Consider the following 25,950-nt stretch of genomic DNA (forward strand, 5'->3'; position numbering starts at 1 on the left):
CAGGCACCCAGCTCCCCCACTTTTGATGGTCCACGGCCGCTGAGGGGGGCTACCCTGCTGTTGAGAGGCGCAGGGGGCGGGAGGCCTTTCAGAAGCCTCTGGCTCAGCGGAGGCTTCTGAAAGGCCTGGTGCCAGAGCAGACAGGCACCCAGCTCCCCCACTCAGATGGTCCACAGCCGCTGAGGGGGGCTGCCGCGGACACCTAGCTACCCTGCCGTTGAGAGGCGCAGCTGGGTGTCCGCGGCAGGCCCCCTCAGCGGCCGCAGATCCATGCCTCTCAATGGCCGGATAGGCCACCCCGAGTCCCGCCCCCCAGCCTCCCGCCGCCCTATCGTGGGCATAGCGGAGTGATGGTAATTTACATGTTACTCTATTATTAGATAGGATAAATGCTGATGGGAAGTGCCAAGTTGAGAGGAAGAGGTTGATTATATACAAGAGAAAATCAATATAGAAATCATGTAAGCTTCCTGTGAAGGCAAGAGGAAATGGGATCCAAAATACAATAGACTTTTGTGGGTAGCCACCATATAGATCATTGTTTTGGAGGGAGGGGATGCAATTTAGATTCCAAATAAGTGACTTAACAATGATCCTACCACTGCTGTCTCATTCGTTTTAAGGCTTTAAGGGTTGTCCGTTTTGCCAATCACTTCCCAAAATAAAAAAGGAGATGGCAGGCTTCAAGAGCCTCAAACTTGGCTCAGATACTAAAATGTTTGATGACCTTGTCAGTTGCTCATGCTTGACCTATACAATTAAGAATAATTTAGGCCCAGAAGTATTTGAGAATGTGTTGCGGGGGGATGTGTTGGAGGTGCCACTGGCATTTGATATCCAGGACCAGTGATGCTGGTTGTCCTATAATACACGAGACAGGTGGTCACAAACAAAGAATTGTCCTGCTCCAAGTCTGTAAGCTCCTATGAGAAACCCTGGTCCATGGCTAGCAAACCTCTTAGGACATTTCCAGCAATGTGGTCAAAATTATCTAAAGAGTTACAGTGAGGTAGATGCCGCCTTCAAGCCTTTGAGAATCTTTCAAGGCCCTTTGGTTCTTGTCAAAGTAGTTAGTAGCTTTGGCTAGTTACTGACTATTTAGCAAGCTTTTTGGTCTGGGTGCATTAGCTACCATATGCCAGCCCAGATTGAGAAATACAGGTTTGACTCATCTGCATTCTTTTTCTTGTTTTTTTCAGGTACTATTGGGATTTTCAGCCCCAAGGTGAGTACTCTGACGAGTTATGGTTTTACCCTAAGAATGTGGAGACGGTATTGTTTACTTCTGTCTCTTCTGAAAAAGCTTCTCCACAGAGTGGCATTAGCCATTTCTGAGAAAGTTAGTGGAGTGTTTAATGAACCTTCATCCTGCTGGGGCCCCCTGCCCTGCTTTTTAGCCACAAGAGTCTTTGACGCTTCATCTTTCTGAGTGGATTGGTGCTAGATTATTTTATAGAACTAAAACTATAATATGCTATTATTTCTTGAGCTTTGTTAGAGGCCAACAGGATCCACTAGCATTCAAATGAAATGGTAGCCAAGTCCATCATAAAAACCTTGGGAGGGCTCCAACTCAGCTAATCCTTCATTTGCTCCAGAAATAAATTCCAGTATGTTACCTCCTCCATCACAGTGCTCTTCCACACAGCCTGCCTGTCTGGCAGAAGAGAAATGTCAGAAATGGAGCAGTGTTGAAATTCCCACTAGAACAGTGTTATCACATTTTAATATGAGCCTCACTGCAGCCTCGGAGCTTCTAATTACTTTCAAACCATTGTTTTCCTGCCTTTGCTTGATGAACCCAGCAGCTGGCATGATTCTAAAAAGTACAACAGACAGCTGTGTGCAAGATTAAAAAAAAAAAAAAAAGGACAGGATTGGAACACATTTTTAAAAGGTTCAGAATTAGAATATTTTTTTCTGAATTCAAACAGTTTGAGGGGATGTCTTTAAAGTATGTGCTTTCCTTCTTCTCAGTACTCTGGTTGAGAATGTCAGAAACATCCTTGTGAATGTTAATTATCTTATCTTATTAGAAGTAGAGATTTTTATTTTCTCAGATAATCACAGAAAATAATAGATCAAATTTACAACTACTTTATGAACTATTTTGCGCTATAACTTTTTGACCAATTGTAAACTTTCCCCATACTTCTTATTCTTTTACTGTCACTGTATCTCATCTCAGTGAACAGTAATGCCTTAAAGAAATTTAAGTTGTGCATGATGATACTAGTTTTATTAAAATTTTAATTTTCCTAGCTCATACTTTGTTTTCATGTATTTCAAGTTTTTTTAAAGCCAACCTTAACAAATGAAAATATTATATATATTTTTATCTTGAAATTCTTAACTTCATTTTTTCTTTTTTAAAATTTCTTTATTGATTAAGGTGTTACATATGTGTCCTTATTCCCCCATTACCCTCCCATCCCCCCCACTCATGCCCTCACCCCCCTGTTGTCTGTGTCCATTGGTTAGGCTTATATTTTTAAAGCTTCTTGATTCTTGTAACAAAGTTATACATGATGTATGGTTATATGATGTGTGGTTACTATATATCTCACTGTCCTAAAACATTTATGGCAAAAACATAGGTTGAGAATAGAAAATTATATGTAATCCTGTAGCAGTTTGCTTTGTAATATGTGAATATGCTATTCAGGGAACGGCCCTAGAGTTCGGGGTTTAACAGATGTTAACCAAAATCCACAGGGGCCAGAACATGAATGTGAACTGGCAGAAATGAATGGAACTGCGAGGGTAGAATTAATTACCTAAAGGAGAAATAAAGAATTAGTGTCAGAGATGTGGTATAATAATATGTTGAGAAGAAAAAATAATTTTGGAACTTAACACAAGAGACTATCTGGAGCTAAAAAGACAAAGGGCACATTTTACCAGATGCTAATAATAGTGGCATTGCAATCATCTTCCAGCACAGGGCCACTTCTACACAGCCTTTCTCTCTTATTGAAAAGAGTTTATTTAGAACAGAAAACTATTTACCTCTTTTTTTTTTCCCACTAGTGTTTTTATTTTTATTTTTAAAATAAATCTTTATTGTTCAGATTATTACAATTGTTCCTCTTTTTCCCCCCCCCCCATAGCTCCCCTCCACCTGGTTCCCACTCCACCCTCTGCCCTTACCCACCCCCCCCCTGTCCTCATCCATAGGTGTACGATTTTTGTCCAGTCTCTTCTCGCATCCCCCACACTTCTTTCCCCCAAGAATTGTCAGTCCACTCCCTTTCGATGCCCCTGATTCTATTATATTCACCAGTTTATTCTGTTCATCACATTTTTTATTCACTTAATTTTTAGATTCACTTGTTGATAGATATGTATTTGTTCATAATTTTTATCTTTACCTTTTTCTTCTTCTTCCTCTTCTTAAAGAATACCTTTCAGCATTTCATATAATACTGGTTTGGCGGTGATGAACTCCTTTAGCTTTTTCTTATCTGTGAAGTTCTTTATCTGACCTTCAATTCTGAATGATAGCTCTGCTGGGTAGAGTAATCTTGGTTGTAGGTTCTTGCTATTCATCACTTTGAATATTTCTTGCCACTCCCGTCTGGCCTGCATAGTTTCTGTTGAGAAATCAGCTGACAATCGTATGGGTACTCCCTTGTAGGTAACTAATTGTTTTTCTCTTGCTGCTTTTAATATTCTCTCTTTGTCTTTTGCTCTTGGCATTTTAATTATGATGTGTCTTGATGTGGTCCTCTTTGGATTCCTTTTGTTAGGGATTCTCTGCGCTTCCTGGACTTGTAAGTCTATTTCTTTCACCAGGTGGGGGAAGTTTTCGGTCATTATTTCTTCAAATAGGTTTTCAGTATCTTGCTCTCTCTCTTCTTCTGGCACCCCCATAATTCGGATGTTGATACGCTTGAAGTTGTCCCAGAGGCTTCTTACACTATCTTCAAATCTTTGGATTCTTTTTTATTTTTTATTTTATGGCTGGGTGCTTTTTGCTTCTTCGTATTTCAAATCTTTGACTTGATTCTTGCAATCCTCTAGTCTGCTGTTGGATCTCTGTATATTATTTATTTCAGTCAGTGTATGCTTAATTTCTAGTTGGTCCTTTTTCATATCCTCGAGGGTCTCACTAAATTTATCGGCGGTTTCTAGAAGATTCTTGAAAAACCTTATAATTGTGGTTTTGAACTCTATATCCAGTCATTTGCTTTCCTCCATTTCTGTCATTTCTGACCTGTTTCTTTGTCTCCACATTTTGGCTGCTTCCCTGTGTTGATAGAGTGGCTTTGTGTGCTAGGTGTCCTATAGGGCCCAGTGGGTCGGCCTCCCCAGTTACCTGAGGTGGACACTCTTGGTGCACCCCTGTGTGCACAGTCTTGTTGTAGTTAAGCCTTGATTGTTATTGGTATCACTGGGAGGAATTGACCTCCAGGCCAGTTGGCTGTGAGGATCAACTGTGTCTACGATGAGAGAACTTATGTGCTGGAGACACCCTTATGGGGCAAGACTTGCTTCAGTGGGGCTTTGGTGCTCACTGAGTCTGCCCCTTTATGTCCCTTATGGATCTGAGGAGTTGTAATCTGGATGGTCCCACTCTGACCACTGGGAGATCCAAGGAGGTGCAAATTTAGCCTCTGTCTGAGGCCACCCAGCAGGAGCTATGGAGATATCTGCAGATTCCTCTTCTTTGTTTGGGGTTTGGAGGTGCCCAGATGAGATCCAGCTGTGAAGCAATGCAAGCTGCTGTGGGGCCTTGGGCCTTCTTTTGGCGGCTCTGGGGATCTCTGACCCAGCTGCAGTTTGTTAGGTAATTTTAGGTTGCAAAGGGCCAGGCCATTCATATGCAAAAGCCTCTGCACACAGCTTGGGTGGGACAGAGTCTCAGGGCGGAGAAAACAGCAATGGCTGATCCTCAGCCCTGCCCTAAGAGGCCCCGGGTCTCAGTATCCCTCGGTAATCATTGCAAGCACTTCGCAGAAAAAGCTGCCCTCGAGTTCCACCCGAAGCCAGATAGTCCAGTTTCTCCCCATATGAGTCTGGGTCCCCAGAGTCTCGCCTGGAACTGGAGTTCAGAGCAGTCGGGAGCTTGTGTCTCCCTCCCGATTGAGAAAGACAACAGCATCCTCAGTTGCCAGTCCTTTCCATGGCATCTCTGCACTTTACTTCCGCACCTCCTCTGAGTCTCATTGTGCTTTTCTCTTTCCTTCTAGTTGTGGAATTTCCACTCAGACAGCCTTCCTGTGGTTCTAGATGATGTCTGTTTTGTCTTTTAGTTATAGTTTTTAAAAATATATATATATTTTATTGATTTTTTTTTACAGAGAGGAAGGGAGAGGGATAGAGAGTTAGAAACATCAGTGAGAGAGAAACATCAATCAGCTGCCTCCTGCATGCTCCCTACTGGGGATGTGCCCGAAACCAAGGTACATGCCCTTGACCGGAATCAAACTTGGAACCTGTCAGTGCAAAGGCCGACGCTCTATCCACTGAGCCAAACCGGTTAGGGCTAGTTGTAGTTTTGAAGTGGTTGTGTGAGGCAGCAATTTCAGGTGTTTACCTATGCCGCCATCTTGGTTTCTCCCAAGACTATTTACCTCTTGACAGTGGTTGGATATATGTAGCAAAGTCTTTGCTCATTTGGAAGTACGAGTAAATGTAAAGAAAGATCAAGTTGTCGTGTGTTTTTGCCCCCAGCCTTGCTCTTCCCCCTAAGACATACTTTTGGAGCAGGGGAGGAAGAATATCTTTTACCTCCAAGCCCTTTTGGGTTTTTAATATAGACACTGAGTTTATGTAACCATTACCACTATTAATTTTAGAACATTTTTATCACCTTAATAAGAAACCTGTACTCATTAGTAGTTCCAGGACCCCCTACTCTCTTTATGTAACCATTACCACTATTAATTTTAGAACATTTTTATCACCCTAATAAGAAACCTGTACTGATTAGTAGTTCCAGAACCCCTACTCTCCATGGCGATATCTTATTGCCTCATTGCAGGGTTGTTATGAGGACTAATTGTAATGTGTGTAAGCCCTAAGCTCGGTACCTACACATACTAAACAGTAAGAAAATTTAGTTTGAATGTTTGATAGTATTAATGGTAATTCTTTCCCCCTCATATTTCCCCCAAATTTTGTTATTGGTCCACTGTCAACTTCCTGAATTATGTTCATTAAAAAAGAATGAAACAGAGGAAATAAAATATAATCCAAATAGTTATTACTTTAATTACGAGTCTTAGTTCACTGTATGCTTCAGAAACTGGTAGAGTGGGTGGGTACAGGTCTGTATGAGGTTGTATAGGTCAATTTAGGATTATACAGAGAAAAGGAATATGTAAAGAATAGACCAGCTAGCGGAAGACTTTCTAAAGCCCTGGAAGACTAGGTAGTCTTGAGAAGGGAGTCAGAAAGGACGGAAATGATAGCCCCAGACTTTTCTAGCATTTCTATCTATGGCAGGATCTTCTGTGTAGGAATGGGATGGGGTGAATTTTATTAACTCTGCACACAACATACACCTGTGTGTTCTTCAGGATATTTGGACTAAACCAGAGTCTGGTGCCTGGAAGGAAAATGGTCCTTAATTAGAAAAGATCCCTTATTTATAAAGCCCTTTAGTAGCACATGTTTAAACATATGTTTATGGTGATGATTTGGGACAATGTGCGGAAAGAGTAACCTTTAAAGAAAGATGCTTGCCCAGACATGGAGAAAGAATGCAAGCAAAGTTTTTCTGATCAAGCCCAGGTTTTCTATCCAATCCCAGGTTTAATGTGCTGGAGGAGTAACCATTGAATAGTATTAGGGATACTAATAAGACTAATAGTATTAGTCTTATCCCTGTTTTGGGAAAGAAACTAATACTATAAGACTAATAGTATTAGTCTTATCCCTGTTTTGGGAAAGAAACATGCTTGGCAGAAAGAGCATGAAGGTTGAGGCTTGCCAGACCTGGGTTCAAAGCCCAACTGTACTTTTTAGCTAAAGGTCATTTGACCTTAGCAAGTTGCTAAATTTCTCTGATCCTCAGCTTTCTTATCTATTAAAACAGGGATTGGACCAGGCACTGTGCTAAGTCCTTTACATGCATTATCTTATTTAACCCTCAGAACATCCCCACGAAATAGGTGCTATTAATATACCCATCTACAGATTTGGAAAACTGAAGCACAGAGAGGTTAAGAGACTTGTTCAAGATCGTTCCTCTCAAGGATTCCAACTTGGTCAGTCTGATTCTATAGCATACATTTAAATATATAGAAAGCATGTATTGAGATATAATTCATATACCATAAAATTCACCCTTTTAACCTATACATCAGTGGTTTTTACTTTTTTACTTTTTTAATGTATTTTTATTGATTTCAGAGAGAGGATGGGTGAAGGAGAGAGAGATAGAAACATCAATGATAAGAGAGAAGCATTGATCGGCTGCCTCCTGCACGCCCCCTACTGGGGATCGAGCCTGCAACCTGGGCCTGTGCCCTTGACTGGAATCGAACCTGGGACCCTTCAGTCCAAAGGCTGACACTCTATCCACTGAGCCAAACCGGCTAGGGCAACATCAGTGGTTTTTAATATAGTCACTGAGTTTATGTAACCATTACCACTATTAATTTTAGAACATTTTTATCACCCTAATAAGAAACCTGTACTGATTAGTAGTTCCAGAACCCCTACTCTCCATGGCGATATCTTATTGCCTCATTGCAGGGTTGTTATGAGGACTAATTGTAATGTGTGTAAGCCCTAAGCTCGGTACCTACACATACTAAACAGTAAGAAAATTTAGTTTGAATGTTTGATAGTATTAATGGTAATTCTTTCCCCCTCATATTTCCCCCAAATTTTGTTATTGGTCCACTGTCACTTCCTGAATTATGTTCATTAAAAAAGAATGAAACAGAGGAAATAAAATATAATCCAAATAGTTATTACTTTAATGTAGAAGGGACATGAATGAAAGAGCTCTTTTAATGAGCTCAAATGTGATTGGAGAACATGGGAAAACGTTATTTTTATTTTTAAAAATATTTTTATTGATTTTTAGAGAGAGGAAGGGGGCAGAGAGAGAGAAAAAAACATCGATGCGAGAGCAGAACATCGATCGGCTGCCTCCTGCATGCCCCACACTAGGGATCGAGCCTGCGAATCAAGCAAGTGCCCTGACCAAGCATCGAACCAGCAGCCTCTCAGTGCATGGGATGACGCCCAACCAACTGAGCCACACTGGCCAGGGCACCTTACTTTTATTTTTAATCAGACATAGATTCCCTTTATATTTCAAGTCGTGCTTACTTTAAGAACTTTTCATCCACTTAATTTTTCACTTAAACTTGCAAAGAAAACTCATTGGAATCTTTGCCATGGAACTTTTACCACTTCACTAATCAGACATCTAAAAAAGGATTGATCAGATGTCGAAACAATAATATTAGTTTTTCCCTTTACATATGACAACAATATAATTTTATTGCTTGAGAAAACTGATTTACTTTGTTTAGTTTAGTTTCCCCTTTTGTAAAATAAGTTAATTATTGCCAGTTGTAATTTAAACTTCATTGCAATAAAACCATCTTCACATGTATTAGAAAAATGGCCACCATGGACCCAGAGTCTAAAACAAATGACACAATATTTAAATAAAAATTTTAAGAACACTGAAAATGTTGTTAATGTGTATAACAAAGTCCAATTTTGTTGGTCCAGTGGTCACTCATATTACATTTGTGATAGTGATAAATATGGGGCAGGGAAATTTCTCGCCAACTTGAAGATTCTGCATGGATAGCATAGCGGGTTTCTGAGAAAGTTATTCAGTATACTTAAATATGAAAAATTTCCATTCTGTGACCATTAAAAACCTATATTGAAATGGCAAGCCTATATCTCTTGTCAAAGCAAATTTATCCCTAACAATATAGCTTGCCAAAAGCAAATAGTGCACAGTGGAATAAGGTAAATATTATTATAAAGCCACATTAACTATAGATTAAAAGAGATGTGTCACTATAAAAAGTGATATCTATCAGATAATTCGAAATTTTAACACTGACTGGATATTTTATATTATTAAAGAGGAGGTGGAGGAAGGGTTAAGGGCAATAAATGGTGATGGAAGGAGACTTGATTTGGCATGGGGAACACACAGTACAGGGGTACAGATGATGTGTTGTGGAATTGTGCACCTGAAACCTGTATAATTTTGTAAAGCAGCGTCACCCCAATAAATTCAATAAAAAGAAAAAAATTTTTAAAAAGAAACCACTGTTAATTTTTTCGGTGTGACAATGCTTTATGCATATGTTTTAAAAAGAGTCCTTATCTTAAAAGAGGTTTGCTGTGATATTTAAAGATAAAGTAGTACTTGGCTAACATATTATTCAAAATAACTCAGGAGGGGAGAGAAATTTTGAGGTGGAGTTGTAGATAAAACAAGTTGGATCATAAATTGACTCTTGTTGAAGCTGGAGGATGTGTACCTGGGGGCTTATTATACAGTTTTGTCTACTTTTGTACACATTTAAAATTATCCATAATGCAGAGATAAAAGCAAAAAGAAATCCAGGTTGAGATTAATAAAAAATGTGCCATTATTCTTTTATTTCTATTGGGAGACCTCATACATTAATGCATAAGATACTTTATGTATCATGAACACAAAATACATAAAGTAGTTAGCTGTTTTTTTTTTTTAAAAAACTGTTGTTTCAAGTTTAATGTTTTGTGATGAAAGAGCATGAGCTTTGAAGTCAAACCTGAATTTGAATCCTGATTCCTATACTTAACAAACTGTATGAGCAAGTGACATATCTCCTCATTTACAAAATCTTGCTAATGATATCTACTTCACAGTTACTATGTATGAGTTGTAATGAGGTGTTTTTAAAATTAATTTAAATTCTTTATTGTTTAAAGTATTACATAAGTCTCCTTTTCCCCCCATTGACCCCATCCCCCAACACATGCCCCCAACCCCCCACCCCCGTCTGTGTCCATTGGTTGTGCTCATATGCATGCATACAAGCCCTTTGGTTGATCTCTTACCCCCTCACCCCCTGCCTTCCCTCATAGGTTGGACAGCCTATTTAATGCTTCTGTGACTCTGGTTCTATTTTTGTTCATCAGTTTATGTTGTTCACTATATTCCACAAATGAGTGAGATCATTTGATATTTATCTTTCTCTGCCTGGCTTATTTCGCTTAGCATAATGCTTTCCAGATCCATCCATGCTGTTGCAAATGGTAAGAATTCCTTCTTTTTTTTTTACAGCAGCGTAGTATTCCATTGTGTAGCCATACCCCAATTTTCTAATCCACTCATCTGCTGATGGGCACTTAAGCTGTTTACGAATCTTAGCTACTGTAAATTGGGCTGCTATGAACATAGGGATACATATATCCTTTCTGATTGGTATTTCTGTTTTCTTGGGGTGTATTTCTAGAATTGGGATTACGGGGTCAAATGGAAGTTCCATTTTTAATTTTTTGAGGAAACTCCATGCTGTTCTCCACAGTGGCTGCACCAGTCTGCATTCCCACCAGCAGTGCACAAGGGTTCCTTTTTCTCTGCATCTTCCCCAGCACTTGTCATTTGTTGATTTGTTGATGATAGCCATTCTGACAGGTGTGAGGTGGTACCTCATTGTTGTTTTGATTTGCATCTCTCGGATGATTAGTGACTTTGAGCATATTTTCATGTCTCATGGCCTTCTGTGTGTCCTCTTTCGAAAAGTGTCTAGGTCCTTTGCCCATTTTTTGATTGGATTGTTTATCCTCCTTTTGTTAAGTTGTATGAGTTCCCTATAAACTTTGGAGATTAAACCCTTATCAGAGATAACATTGGCAAATATGTTCTCCCATGCAGTGGGCTTTCTTGTTTTTTTGTTGATGGTCTCTTTTGCTGTGCAGAAGCTTTTTACTTTGCTATAGTCCCATTTGTTTATTTTCTCCTCAGTTTCCATTGCCCTAGGAGCCATATCAGTAAAGATATTGCTATGACAAATGTCTGCTACTTTGCTGCCTATGGCTTCTTCTAAGATTTTTATGGTTTCCCATCTTACGTTTAAGTCTTTTATCCATTTTGAATTTATTTTTGTGTATGGTGTAAGTTCGTGGTCTAATTTCATTTTTTTGCATGCATCTGTCCAATTTTCCCAACACCATTTATTGAATTGAGAGACAAGAATCACATAATCATATCAATTGATACAGAAAAGGCATTTGACAAAATCCAACACCCTTTCCGGATAAAAACTCTCAGCAAAGTGGGAATAGAGAGATCATGCCTCAACATAATAAAAGCCATATATGACAAACCTACAGCCAACATTATACTCAACGGGCAAAAACTAAAACCATTTCCCCTAAGAACAGGAACAAGACAGGGATACCCACTTTCACCACTCCTGTTCAACATAGTACTGGAAGTGCTAGCCATAGCGATCAGACAAGAAGAAGAAATAAGAGGCATCCAAATTGGAAAACAAGAAATACAATTCTCATTATTCACAGATGACATGATATTGTAAAACCCTAAGGACTCCATAAAAAAACAAAAAACCTACTAGAATTAGTAAATGAATTCGGCAATGTAGCAGGATACAAAATTAGCACCCAGAAATCTATGGCTTTTTTATATACCAACTAGAGGCCCAGTGCATGATTGAATCATGCACGTGTAGGGTCCCCTACATGCTTTCGCTTTCGATCGCAGGGGAGCTGGGTGCCTGTCTGCTGGTGCACCAGGCCTTTCGGAAGCCTCCGGCGCAGTGGAGGCTTCTGAAAGGCCTGGTGCCGGAGCGGACAGGCACCCAGCTCCCACGCTTATGCTTTCGCTTTCAATCACGGGGGAGCTGGGTGCCTGTCTGCTGGTGCACCACGCCTTTCAGAAGCCTCCAGCTTAGCGGAGGCTTCTGAAAGGCCTGGTGCCAGAGCAGACAGGCACCTAGCTCCCCCGCTTTTGATGGTCCGTGGCGGGACGTGAGTTCAGTGTCCCGCTGGCCCAATTGGCTACCCCGGCCACCCCGAGTCCCACCCCCTGCGCCTCCCGCTGGCCCAATCGTGGGTGTAGCGGAATGATGGTAATTTACATATTACCATTTTATTAGGTAGGATAATTAACTCACAAAAAGAGAAACTAAAAAAAAAAAAAAATCCCATTTACCATTGCACAAAAAAATTAAGATACCTAGGAATAAATTTAACCAAGGAGGTAAAGGACCTGTACTCAGAAAATTACAGGATGCTGAAAAAAAAAGATAGAGGAAGACATAAACAAATGGAAGAATATATCGTGTTCATGGATTGGTAGAATTAACATCATTAAAATGTCCATAATACCCAAAGCAATCTATAGATTCAGTGCAATACACATTAAAAAAACCAATGGCATACTTCAAAGACCTAGAACAAATTCTCCAAAATTTCATCTGGAATAAAAACAAAACACAAAACAAATAGCTGCAGCAATCTTGAGAAAGAAGAACAAAGTTGGAGGGATCACAATACCAGATAGCTTGATTTAAAAAAAAAAACTGCCTGGTACTGGCACAAGAACAGACATATAGACCAATGGAATAGAACAGAGAACCCAGAAATTGACCCAAGCCATTATGCTCAATTAATATTTGACAGAGGAGGCAAGAGCATACAATGGCGTCAAGTCTCTTCCATAAATGGTGTAATGAGTTTTAATGAGATGAACGCACAAGGAGGGCTTGCCACGTGGTTAGCACTTACTAAAGTGCTAGCACATATTATTTTGTTTTTCTTAGAATTTAAAAATATATATTTTTATTGATTTCAGAGAAGAAGCGAGAGGGGGAGAGAGATAGAAACATCAATGATGAGAGAGAATCATTGATAGGCTGCCTACTGCATGCCCCACATTGGGGATCGAGCCCACAACCCGGGCATGTACTCTGGGAATCGAACCGTGATCTCCTGGTTCATAGGTTGACTCTCAATCACTGAACCACACTGGCTGGGCTAGCAAGTATCATTTTTATGTTTCAAGGTAGAGCTGGGCAAGTAAATCCATGTATGGAACTTAGACAATATATATTTCACAGATCCTATATAATAAAAGGCTAATAAGCAAATTGTCCCCCCGACCAGGAGTTCAACTGGGAGTTTGACCAGGGGGTGGGGCCGGCTGGCCAACCACCAGCAGCCCCTTCCCCCAGCCGGCCCAGCCTGATCGGCCCCAATTGGGTTGGGTCGGCAGGATCCCACTCGTGCACGAATTCGTGCACCGGGCCTCTAGTCTTTTCATAAAATGTATTTATTTCAGCTGAACCTTGAGGCAGCACCGTGTAAGTCACCATGTACATATTTGTGAGGTTTGCATTTACAGGATGTATATGCAGAATTTTTATTGGTAGGCCCTTCAGAGTTTAGATTTATGAGCTTGTTGCTCTGTAATGTCTGAGACATGTTGAATTGAAGCATGGATGTCACTTAACTTCTCATCTCTTACTATCACATACTTGGAGCATGTAGTTATGACAACTACAAGAAGCAAACCATTAAAGCAGCAAAGAAACACCATCTTTGCACTAAAAAGGAGAGAGAAGGGTTTCCCTTTGAAGTTGAAGAGAAGTGTTTTTGAATTAATGGAGTGTACAGTGATTTTACTAAGTTTATTTATGAAAATACTCTTTGCATTTATGCCAAAAGGTTTTAGCACAGTTGTAAGTAGGATTTATACAAAGAAACACAGCTCAAATTTATGACGTGTTTGCAAATGTAAGAAAAAGTCCGAATTTACAATATTTGTAATTTATTGTTAAGTATCTTTCTATCACTATTCCTGGAATGCTAATATTTTATAAACACAAGTGTTGGTTATGAACCTAGCATATCCTAACCTATGCTACTTTTAACTAGAAATCTTCCAGAATGCTTTCTGTGTCTTTTGGGGGATTTAACAGGGGGAAATGTACACAGGACAAATACTCCTGCCTTTGGCTTTAGCCCAACCTTTTAGCATCAACAATCTTGACAGCTGCTTTTGTGACTTGACTTCCTTTAGGCCTTTCCCCCTTTCTTTATTTGCTCAATTTTATACAAATTAATCTGTAGAAAGTGAATGTACACACAAATTGTTTTTGAAGTTAATTATTGACTTTAATACCTTTTCAAATATTTTACTTCCTATCCATCTACTGGTTGGTGTTTTTTTTTTTAATTGTTGACAGTATTACAGATGTTCCCTATTCTCTCACCCTTTGCCCCCCTTCACCCAACATGTTTTTAAATTAATATACTTTTGCAACTACTGTCAAAGACAGATTTTAAAATCAAAACACTCACTTTTTTTATTCTTTTTAACATTAAAATTTTCTACAATTTTTATGTCCTTTGTAAATGTCCTAACTTGAAGTAGATTATATTGAGAAATAAGAAAAAGAACTGCCCTTCATGGGGGTGAAAGAAGAAGTTATTGGAATCAGATGCTTCTGTCTTCTGTATTCCCTACACAATATATTATGCATAAGGATGTTTATTATACATTGTTTGGAATAGCAAAGACTCCTAAATGTGCAGCAGTAGAGGACTAGTTAAATAAATTATGTTACAACCATTAATGGAACGCTGCATAGTGTTTAGAAGAACATAAAACACATATATTTGTAACATGGAAAGCTGTCTCCAAGGCATATTGCTAAGTGAAAAGAGCAATTTGGACAAACATTGTATAGTGTGTGTGTGCGTGCATGCTTGCTTTTATTTGTGTGTATGGAACAATTTTGGACTATATTAACAGTGGTAACCTCTGTTGATAGGTTACCGGTATGAATGCAAGAGAGAATCTTTATTATTTATATCCTTTGGCACTACTTGAATTTTTACCATATGCACATATTTTGTGCTAAAATGAGATGAATCTACATGTGCTGATATAGAGCAACCTTAAAGATAAACGATTAGGAGAAAAAGCCGGAGACAGAACAGGACAACTGCTACCATTTGTTGTTTTTGTTTTTGTTTTTTTAAAAAGACATACCACACAGACCATTAGATAGAAAGTTCATAGAACACCCAAGAAACATCACAATGGTTGCCTCTGGAGAGAAGAACCAAGAGAAGGAAGGGAAAATGAGCTTTCATTATATGTCTTCTTGTAACATTTGAAAGTTTTGCTCTGGGCATGCTTAACTAATGAAGAAGCTTACAAAAAATCTTGATCTGACACAGGAGTGAGCTCTTTTTCAGTAGAATCATGATTTGATCATTTTATATTCATTCAAAAATCTTTCCTCCTTTACTTATTTATTAATTTTTACATATGAATTTTTGGGCAAGACCCTGATGATGGTATAAACTAGCAGCAATCTCTGTTGCTTAGTCTTTGAGAATCAGCAGTATATAGGTATGTTGTCTTGACATATCACTTAAAAGTGAATTTTAAAATAAAATAGTATCATATAATGCTCATGGTAGCTGATTTAAAAAATATCTTTTTTTACCCTCAGTATTTTTTTCCTTATGTGGTATCTAAATGTTCATAGAAAATCTGATTCTTGTCTTGATGTAGATGGCAAACAAAAATCAAGTAATTGATAAATGAATGTCTGCTTTAAATGTCTTTGATAAGTTTGGGGAAATTTTGTAGGGAAAAAAAAATAAAAAAAATATTTCTCTTAGATAATATTATCCCTAGAGCAACACAGAAAATCAGGTAAGGAGTACAGTTTCTGAACATAAAATTTTGGTGTAAGAATTTATCTATCTCAGGAATTCTGCCTCTAATGAATTTTCATGTTCTGGACACAAAATGTTGAGAAAAATGTATGGCTAGTTTAAATTTTTTATTTTATTTTCTGCTTACATTGTTTTTTCATGTAGGTTAAGCCCTTGAAAGCCAGTGAATTTGTTTGATATTTGGAGGCTAAATAATGTGATGGTTGAGCCCAATTCTTATAATGCATTGATTTTTCACTATGCTGCCCATCACCACACACTTCTCTCAGAAACTTGTTTACTAGTTATTGGGTACCAGGATGGCCGAAGGATCACTAAAACAGGAAAGGAATGACTTAGTTATGGAGAAGGGGACTTATATATGATGTGTAAAATAAAGCTTCCAGCTACTGCTGACTCTTGTGAGGCAAATAGTAGAAACTTTGAACCTATCTGTCCTTGTCAGCTGATGTGTATTTAACACACACTTTACAGCCTGAAAAGTTCTTGATTACAATTCATCTCTAAAAGATACTTTCCCAAATTGAATAGACACTGTCTGTGATCACCATGAATTCATGTTGGTATCTTGTTGGAGCTGGCAACCCAAAGTGACAAATCCTATCCGATATAATAAAAGGCTAATATGCAAATCGACTGAACGGCCAAACGACCGGTCGCTATGACACTCACTGACCACCAGGGGGAAGATGCTCAGTGCAGGAGCTGCCCTCTTGTGGTCAGTGCGCTCCCACAGGGGGAGTGCCGCTCAGCCAGAAGCCAGGCTCACGGCTGGCGAGCACAGCAGCATGGCGGGAGCCTCTCCTGCCTCTGCGACAGCGCTAAGGATGTCCAACTGCTGGCTTAGGCCCGCTTCCTATGAGCCCAAGCCGTCAGTTGGACATCCCCCGAGGGCTCCCGGACTGCAAGAGGGTGCAGGCTGGGCTGAGGGACCCCCCCCCACCCGAGTGCACGCATTTCGTGCACCAGGCCTCTAGTTGATTAATAAAACACACTTGTATTGATTAAAATAATAATAAAAGCTATTTCCCAAAACTTAAAAAGTGATATCACTTGCCCTCAAGGTTTGTGCACTTTACTTGTGTTAGTGATACCCCAATAGAAAAGGAAAAATAAATTTTAAAAACAAAGAGATACTCTTCTGTTCCAAAAGGGACCAAACACTGAACAGAATGTAGATAGTGAGAAGTTTTGCTTGTTGATATTGTTGTTACCTACATGTGGTTACACACATGTTATTTTCATACATGAACAGGAGTCCTTGGTTAAGGTGGGATTGGGGTATGGAGAGGCCGAATCTTGTCACCCGTTGCCATTACACCCTTAGTGATCTTGGAGGTCTATATTACTCACAATGAAAACTCTCCTTTTATGCAGTATATTAAAAGATGTTTTACATTTTCCAGGTCTGCTCATCTAACCTGTAAATCATTCTTTATTATATGTTGTGTTATTTTTACTCCTTGGTGTGTGGAAAATTGCTCTTATACCTACTCATAGCCTGTACATCATGCAGTCCCATTCTTCTTTAGCAGAAGATATTGGAATCCAACTGGCCTTACAGTTTTTCTTTAAAAGAAGTAATGTTATAAATTATCCTAGAATGCATCAGGACTATAAGTGGATGCCACGGTCTTACTACAACTTGTCATTTGGGAAAAAGAAAAGGAAGAGAAAAGAGAGCAAGATGAACCAATAGTAATAAAATCACTACATTTATGTGGGATTGTATATTTTTCAACCTATTTTCCTACTGTGAGACTTAAAGCATGAGAGTGCTGGAAAGGAAATAACATTCTTTAACTACACCAGGTCAAAACTATATTTGGATGTGGAACATGTTGGTTCATTTTACGTGAGGCAAGGTCAAAATACCTAGGATCCAATGAAATCAAACAGGAGATGCAGGAAAATATTTAATATATTTATCTGACTAAACCCGAAGTAGTTGTATTAAATTCTGTAAGCATGAAATTCATGCCCAAAAGTGGTATTTAAAAAAAAAAAAATCACTGCAACAATACTACTGCAGTAAGTTTGAACCTTTGAATAGGGCTAACTCCCTCTTGAACAAATCATTGACCACGTTCAGCTTTGTCTATCAGTCCCACGCCTAATGTGATTACTAGTATTACTACTACTTATAATAATTTATACTTTTGATTATAGATTTACTTTCCTGAAGTAAGAAAATAATAATTTATAGCACATGCCACAAATCCAAGTCATTCAGTATGCTTTGCCCTTGAGTAATGACTGTAATTTATAAAGCATGCAGATTTGGAGACTGTACAGCTCAGTGGGTTAGAACAAGAGGTTAGTAATCAGACAAGGTAGGGTCAAAGCCTGGCTCTGCCACTTATGAGTCACTTATGTGACTCTGGGTAGGCTATTTAATCTCTGTGTCTCATTTTCTTTTTCGGCAGCTTTGAGATAATAATATATCACAGGATTATTTTGAGAATTAAATAAGATAGTACACGAAAAGTCTTGACCCAGAGCCTGTAGCCAGTAGAAGCTGCTTCATAGCAAAAAATAAAACACTAAGAATATAGCAGTCCAAGGAAAACAGAACCAGGTTATGATTGCCTGGTTGTTATATGATAAATGCATTCATTTTACAGTATATTCATCCACATACTAGCAAATACCTATGTTTACATGTTTTGAATTCTGTCAAATGCCATTATTACTGAAAATATGCTAACTCAGCAGGTTCCATTTTAGCAGCAGTTGAACAATAACGGTGGTAGATGGAATGTGTTAGTGCAAAGCCAGAATGATTGCTGACAGGCTGTAATTTGCTTTATGAAGTGTGTGTTGTCACATATACAATTATCTGGTTTATATTTGTTGCTGCCAGCCCTCCAGTTCGTTAATGTCCAGGAGTTATGCCTTTATGTGAAACCTAAGAAGGGTTAAAAAAAAATCTCAGCTTTTTTAAGGGGGTGGGCGAGAGCTGAAGGGTTTGCTACCATGGTGGCTACCTTTTTTTTTCTTTTTTTCTGTTTTCTTTTTTTAAGAACTAGGATGATGCTATACACTGCAGCCCACCCTACTGGTCAAAAGGAAAAACTGCATTATAAAGGACCATTTTCTTGAAGGAGAGAGGGGGGAAAAAGAACTTTTCAATTGGCTCCCACAGACATCTTCCTGAACAACCCACCACTGACAGATGTAGCTCATTTTGGAAATATTATTAAGCTATGCTGCCCTTTTGGTTATTGGATTCACAGGTGTTGTAGTGATTGTGCTGTAAGTGTCTACTCAATTTGGTTCCATTTCTGATCATTGAGATTGTGCTTCTCTCTGCAAATGGCATCCCTAAAGCTTCTTAAGAGGTTTGTTATTCTTAGCATGATTCTATGATTAGTAAACAGTATTGTATGTTAAAAACTTAGTTTTAGGCTCAATATATTTCTTGTCCATTCAAGATCTAGTTGGAGCAACTTATAAAAAGAATGATAAATGGCAACTTTCTTTTCCTGGCCCATCATTTGTCCTGTAGATTTAATGACATTCAGTACTATTACACTCACTGCTAGGGCCGGGGGGGGGGGGGGGGGAGCAGAAGAATATTTATACATTGAGTTATGGCTACATGTAGGAGGAAAAAAGAGGGATGGGCAGGAAGTCAGACTGTATAGAACAGAGAAGAATTTGAGACCTTCACTACACATGGATTAATCACAAGAACTAACCACGCAAATCCAAATGGGTATTTAGAAACCAGTGAAGCCTCTAAGATGTTCTGTGGGGGAACACCATATATTTTCTAATGCATGAGTATGTGCAAAAGGGTATGTAATTTATAATGGAAGTGTTGACAGAACTTTAGCTTTGGTGTTGCAAATGTGCTCCATAATATATTTACATGTGAGTAACGTTTCACACATATGGACACATGTCTATCCAACATATTTTTTTAGTTGGTGTTATACCCAATAATTTAGGTAAATGGTTGCAATAAGGAATAATAAGCTGTAGTTTTGCTAATCTTACCATAGTTCAGCTTTGGGAACTGCATTACTATTAAATTGGTCAATGAAAATCTGGCAATATTAATGCTATCAAGCATGAAAACTAACTGGATTTGGATCAAGGACCTTTATTTATAGCATTTTACGTAGGACTGATTAGTTTAAAGGCAGAGCTGTATGTCTCATGGGTTTTTAAATATTAAATAGAGTCAGAAGTCATGTGTTCCCTTCCAACAGCAACAATAAAAATCAAAAAATTGCAGAGAATTTTACATTAATTTCAATTTCCTTATATTACCCAAAGATGCTTGATGAAGTAATAGCAAACCCTATAAAGTTTTTAACCATACTGTATAAACAGTTGGTTGCAGATGTGAAAAAGCCTTAATAATACAGCTCACAGTTAATTAGAAGAGAAGTAAAAGATGATGACTTTATACTCACATGAAAAAAATCGTTGAGCCTTTACATATTGAATAAGCAAACATGTTTACGTTTTATTTGTTATTTGTTATTCTCATGTTATTTTTTATGCTCATACTACTTTCTGTCTTTTTTCATTTCCTTCTCATTTCTTTGGTAAAATTGTCACTATGGCCTGTTTTTGTCCCTAAATAGTACCTGTAAGTTTAGAATCAGATGGGTTTGTTGTGAGTCAAAATAGTTACAAGGGGAACATCATCATGGTTCATTTTCCTCCCTGTTTTATTTGGAATTGAATTAGGAAATGAAAGGTTTTAGCAGTTTAATTCACTTCTCCATAAAGTTTATGGAGCAGCAACAGCTGGTTGAATCCATGGCAGAAAAATCCAACTTCTAGTGTCCAAGCTATTGTTTTAGAATTAAGGGGGGGGGGGGCGGAGAAACTCATTAACTGTTAATGAAAACACAGGGAATAAAAACAAATAGCACAGAAACCCTAGCAAATAATTACCTTACACCTAACACAACTACTTTATCTTTCGGCTCCAGTCCCTAAGAAATTCCCAACTTATCACTCTGTGGAGCATGAATGAAATTGAGTTTGACTCTCAGGAAAGAACAATAGAGAAATGTCCCCCTTATAGGCCCCTCAGCACAATACTCAGTGGAGAACCTGACATTGAATGTACTAAGGAGTGTATCTAGCGCCCAATTCTTATGACACTTAGGATGAAGGAGCAAATTATCGGCTAATAGCGGGTGAACCCTTGGTATAGTTCCCCCAGATCTTGTTTAGAAATACAAAGAGAAGGGGCCGGAGGTAGTGGATGTGATGAATGGAGATAGTGTGTGTTAGAATATATATGTCTGTATAGAAATACATTGATTCTGAGTGAGTTGCAATGGGAAAGTGTGTCTCTCGTGGCAAGGGTTCTTGCTTGTGAGAAAGCCACTCTAAGCAGATGGAGTTTTGAGCCCTAATTGGAGAGCTGCTGGAGTGGAAATGTCTGTCACTATAGTTTGTGATCATTTATGTCTGATCCCACTGGACTATCGTAGTGGCCACTTGGAACTGCGACTCTCAGAGCTATAGATGAATCCCGAGATCACTTGCGGTTATGTTTTAACAAAAAATGATGTTATAAGTGTAAACAAATCCAAAACGACCACAGTAATTGCTGGTTCTTCTATAAAACTTTTCACCCATGCATCTTGAGTAGTTGTAATCATTTTAATTACATGGGAGTGTCTATTTATATGGTGTTAAAGGCTTTTTTTGGTGTACGCCCAAGGGAGTTGGGCCTCTTGATATAACACTAAAAACACTTACAGCAACATCTCCATCATCAGGAACTAATTATGCTTGGGTGTAAAAACATATTTTCAAATATTTTCCCCTCTGCAACCATTTTTAATACTGACCTCAGCTCTGTATTTCTTGCGTTGTGTGCCTTTGTTGTTACATGCTTTATGGAGCCATGGTCTTGTATTTGGCTGTTAAAAGCCTACCTTGGGAAACTATGTTCAGAAACCATAGGAATCATGTGGAAGTGACTTTTCCATCTGAAGTTGGTAAATCAGATGCCAAATCCAGGCAGGTATTTTGGGTAAGACTTTAAAGCTCTAGCCCTGACAGCATTGCTCAGTGGTTAAGCATATACCTATGAACCAGGAGGTCACAGTTCACTTCCTGTCGGGCACGTGCCCAGGTTGTGGCAGCTCAATCCACAGTGTGGGGCGTGCAGGGGGTGGCCAGTCCGTGATTCTCTCTCATCGATGTTTCTATCTCTCTCCCCCTCTTCCTTCCTCTCTTAAAGCAATAAAAACACATATTTTTAAAAAAATGGAAGCTCTAAATGCAATTGGAGTAGATCCTGGAACAGAAAAAGGACATTAATGGGAAAACTGGGGAAATCCGAATAAAGTCTATAGTTAAGTTAACAGTGATGCACCAATGTTAAATTCTTGGCTTTGACAGATATACCCTAGTTACATACTTAGTTGACATTTGCGGAAACTTGAAGGGTATACCGGAATTCTCTTTACTATCTTTGAAATACTTATAATAAATCTAAATTATTCCAAAATAAAAAGTTCATTAAAAAGCAACAAAGCAACGCAAACCCCTACCTGATCTGCTTATTTAAAAAATAAAATAAAACCTGGGATGCTAGAAGGTATAAGAGAGTAGATTTGTCAAATTTCTGAAGCAAGCAGAAAACTGTGTCTAGAATGTTAGTTGATAAATAATGTTCAGTATATCCTACAAATGTTAAATGTTGCATGGCAACCCAAATGATTTATTTTTTAAAAAATTGAATTTGGTTTGGCTCAAAATTTTTAAATTGCTTTAACTTCACAGCTCACTTTCAGGTTACCTGCCAGGCAGTCTATTTAGGTCGTGTTGATAATATAATTTCAGTGAATTTGCAGTGATGCAAAGTTTGCGTAGTTTAATCCTCAGTCCACTATTTGAGATTGAGATTTTTTCTGGTTATGATGGAAGTTTCATAGTGATACTTTAAGCATAATCATAAGCTTTCTATCCTGATCAGTAACCTAATAAAGGAGAGCATTTCTTGTAGCTCTGGCCAGTGACTGTTATATTAAATGTTGTTTGTTTTTCTTTTTCATTTTACTTTTCTTCTCCACAATAAACTCCACAGTTTATTTCTGAAGTACTATATCTGCAGGTGTTCTGCTCAGTTATGAATATCTACCTTGATCATAGAAGAGTCTAGATATGATCATCTAATTTATGGAAGGAGAAGGCTACAGCCATCCTTTAAAAAAAAAAGAATAGTTTATTGATTTTTAGAGAGAAAGGAAGGGAGAGGGAGAGAGAAGCATCCATGAAAAAGCACAACATCGATAGGCTGCCTCCTGCACGCCCCCATACCAGGGATCGGGCCTGCAACCCGGGCATATGCCCTTGACAGAAAATTGAACCGGCAACTTCCAGGTGCACAAAGGATGCCTAACCAACTGGGCCATACCGGCCAGGCTGCTATTCTTTTGTTGTTGTTGTTGTTGTTGTTGTTGAATTTATTGGGGTGACATTGGATAATAAAACTATACAGGTTTCAAGTGTACAACTCAATAAAACATCATCTACATACTGTATCGTGTGCTCAGCCATTCTCTTTTTTATCATTTTATATCCTCCCTATCCTTCCAGTTTAATTGTAGGAAATAAACCTTTAAAGTGAAGCAATACAGATTCTATGTAGGTTGTTTGGTTTCACTGCTCCCTAGTTGAAATCCAGGGCCAAAACTCTACAGTGTTTACTGAGATTAGCATTGGTGATTTCCTTTGGAAATTAGTATTCGAAATAATATTAAATTCGGTTGAAAATCCCCTTTTCATGTTTGTGAAATGAACTGAGCAGCTGTTGGTGTCCTTTTATCAGCAGACTGTACCTCTGTTTAGGGGATTTTAAGGAAAGCCATTTGCAATGCAGAGCCTTTTCTTCCGGTTCCTGAATGAGCTAACATCTTCCGCCTGAACCTTTTAAAGTATCATAATAGCATGGGCCACTTCTACAAAATATAATCCAATGTATGTTGAAAACACCCAAAAGAGATTAGCATTGTTTTAATTGCATAATTCAGTATTGTATATACATTACCTTTCATCAAAGCCATTTTGCAGAACAAATATTACCTTCTTAGGGCTTTTAGAATTCCTAAGAGGTTGGTTGCATAGGCTGTAAACTAGAATTATAAAGAGAGAACTTTCTTAAGATTGCAAAACAAGTAGTGATTGAAATTGGAATAGAATCCGGCAAAGGCCAGGTTCTCCATATTTTTACTTCTCTTATTTTTCAGAACAGGAAAGCATATTGTCCTTGCTCCATTATATTATGCATGGAAGGTTAACCCTTTGTGTAATTTAGTCTATTTCATTTGGCAATATAAAGAAAAAGAGGCATTCATGATCAAGGTCATAATTAATGGAGATATAGTATATATGGATACATATTTATATTGCTATATTTTCATTTTAAGTGTGGTGGAGAAGCTTTCCTCTGGTGACAAGAGGTCTCCCCAGTCTAAGCTAACAGCTACTAAGCTCTAGTTAGAGAGTAGTAGAATGGAAAACTTCCCATCCAGGTAAGTTGGTTTTTGAACTTATTTATCTGTTTCTCATATGTTAATGGTAGTAGCCATGTCCATCGAGATATAGCTTTTGGTATATCTTTTTATGTGAATACCAGAAGAAATATACAAAGACCTTTATAAAGATGCCCAAAGTATGACCTTACTTTTTTTTTCTTTTTTGTCCCTCAGGGGGAGACCAAGCTGAAAATGTCCTTGGACAGGACAGCTCCGATGATAACCACAGTGGAATTCATGGCCCTTCTCTCACCTCAGATGCACCTTTTTTGCCAGATTACCAGGATGAGGGTGAGTGTCATTTTTCTGGATTTTGGCTCATCATACTTTGTTACTTTTTATCCTGGTGTCTTTGCCCTTTGTCATTTGACTCAAGCAGCCTTCGGTGTGGGTTCTCTGAATTGGTAATCACTAGTTTGCAAAGAACAACTATTTGTTTCATTGTGGTGCTGGGCCTCCTGGTAATTCAATACTTCTGAAGTTAATGTATTTAGGAAAACACTAATTCCATATTGAAGCAGGAAGACATCATTATTGATCTTTTTATAAGAACTGTAGCTCAAAAGCTAAGAGGGCATTTTAAGATTGCAGGGCCCAATTTACCATTCTTTCAGATTTTTTAGCTTCATAGAGTTGCATGAGAATTAGAGCTTTCATTTAATGGTTATTGGAATATTGATTTATTGTTGATTATTTGAAATTTTAAGCTCATCATATTATAATAAGATATCATTTTTACCAATTCTTTTCACATGCCCAACCATATTGGTGTTGTTCAAGGGGAAACCACATGAAACATAATGCAAATCTTCCTGGAGCATCAATTTTACTTGGAGATTTAGGAATGGGAGGATTTAAATAATTCAATTGTTATGAATATTATTTTCATATTAAAACACATTGCTGTGTAATAGAGTCAGATGCAAAATGTAGATGAATTTTTAAGATACATGAATATAAAAATTTTGGCTTTGTGGCTGCCAGTTTCTGGCTCAGACTCAGATATCCCAAGGGTGAGGGTTCACTGTGCCTCTCTGGCATCTGGCCACTTGAACAGAAGGTTTGATCATCACTGATGCACACGGTTATCTTATCAACGTCTCTCTTGTGCCTTTCCAGTGGAGGGAAAAGGTAGAGATGCTGCTAAACTGAATATTAAATTGGAAGCTTACTACTCACTTAGGAGTTGGGAGTAAAGTTGGTCAATTATTCCTTATTTCTCTTTATTAGTCTGCAATCTTTCCATTTATTTTTCTTCCAAATTTCCCTACGACTTTGGCATTTTCCAAGAGTTCTTAATCTCTATATTCCCTTCTGCTTTCAATTTATCCATGAATTCTTACTTCATTTAGCTCGTTTGGTGATTCATATTTTCTCCTTTGCATTGACTTGATAACCTCCACCATGGATTCAATCACACAGAAACATTTTATTTTGTTAGAGCTTTGTAAACTAGCACAATTAGTAATATGCACGTTTTAGAAATTGGGCCTTGTAAGGTGAGATCTGTATATTGGTTCAGGTATGACACTAAAAACATAGTTTGGATTGAGAGCTTAATAATTACATTAGTAGCTGATTAATAATTGAAGAAAATTAACAGTGCAAAACATTTAAAAAAAACAACACCTGTCATTTGTTTTTGATTAATCTAATGCTTGACAGAATTAGAACAATAGTACCTCATTAATCCATAAGTCTCTTATTTGGTATTCCCAGTTTTCCCAAACAC

At 38.2% G+C, this 25,950-nt stretch overlaps 1 protein-coding gene across 1 annotated transcript in view; it reads left to right on the forward strand.

Moving 5' to 3' along the window:
* Positions 1-25,950, forward strand: part of SKAP1 (src kinase associated phosphoprotein 1) — a 269,123-nt gene that overhangs the window by 44,022 nt on the left and 199,151 nt on the right. The window contains exons 3-4 of the mRNA XM_054709246.1: positions 1,200-1,225; positions 24,393-24,509. Of these exons, the coding sequence (XP_054565221.1) occupies positions 1,200-1,225; positions 24,393-24,509 (143 nt within the window). The remainder of the gene's footprint in view (positions 1-1,199; positions 1,226-24,392; positions 24,510-25,950) is intronic.

Source organism: Eptesicus fuscus, chromosome 20 (assembly GCF_027574615.1).
Source record: "Eptesicus fuscus isolate TK198812 chromosome 20, DD_ASM_mEF_20220401, whole genome shotgun sequence".
Taxonomy (NCBI): Eukaryota; Metazoa; Chordata; class Mammalia; order Chiroptera; family Vespertilionidae; genus Eptesicus; species Eptesicus fuscus.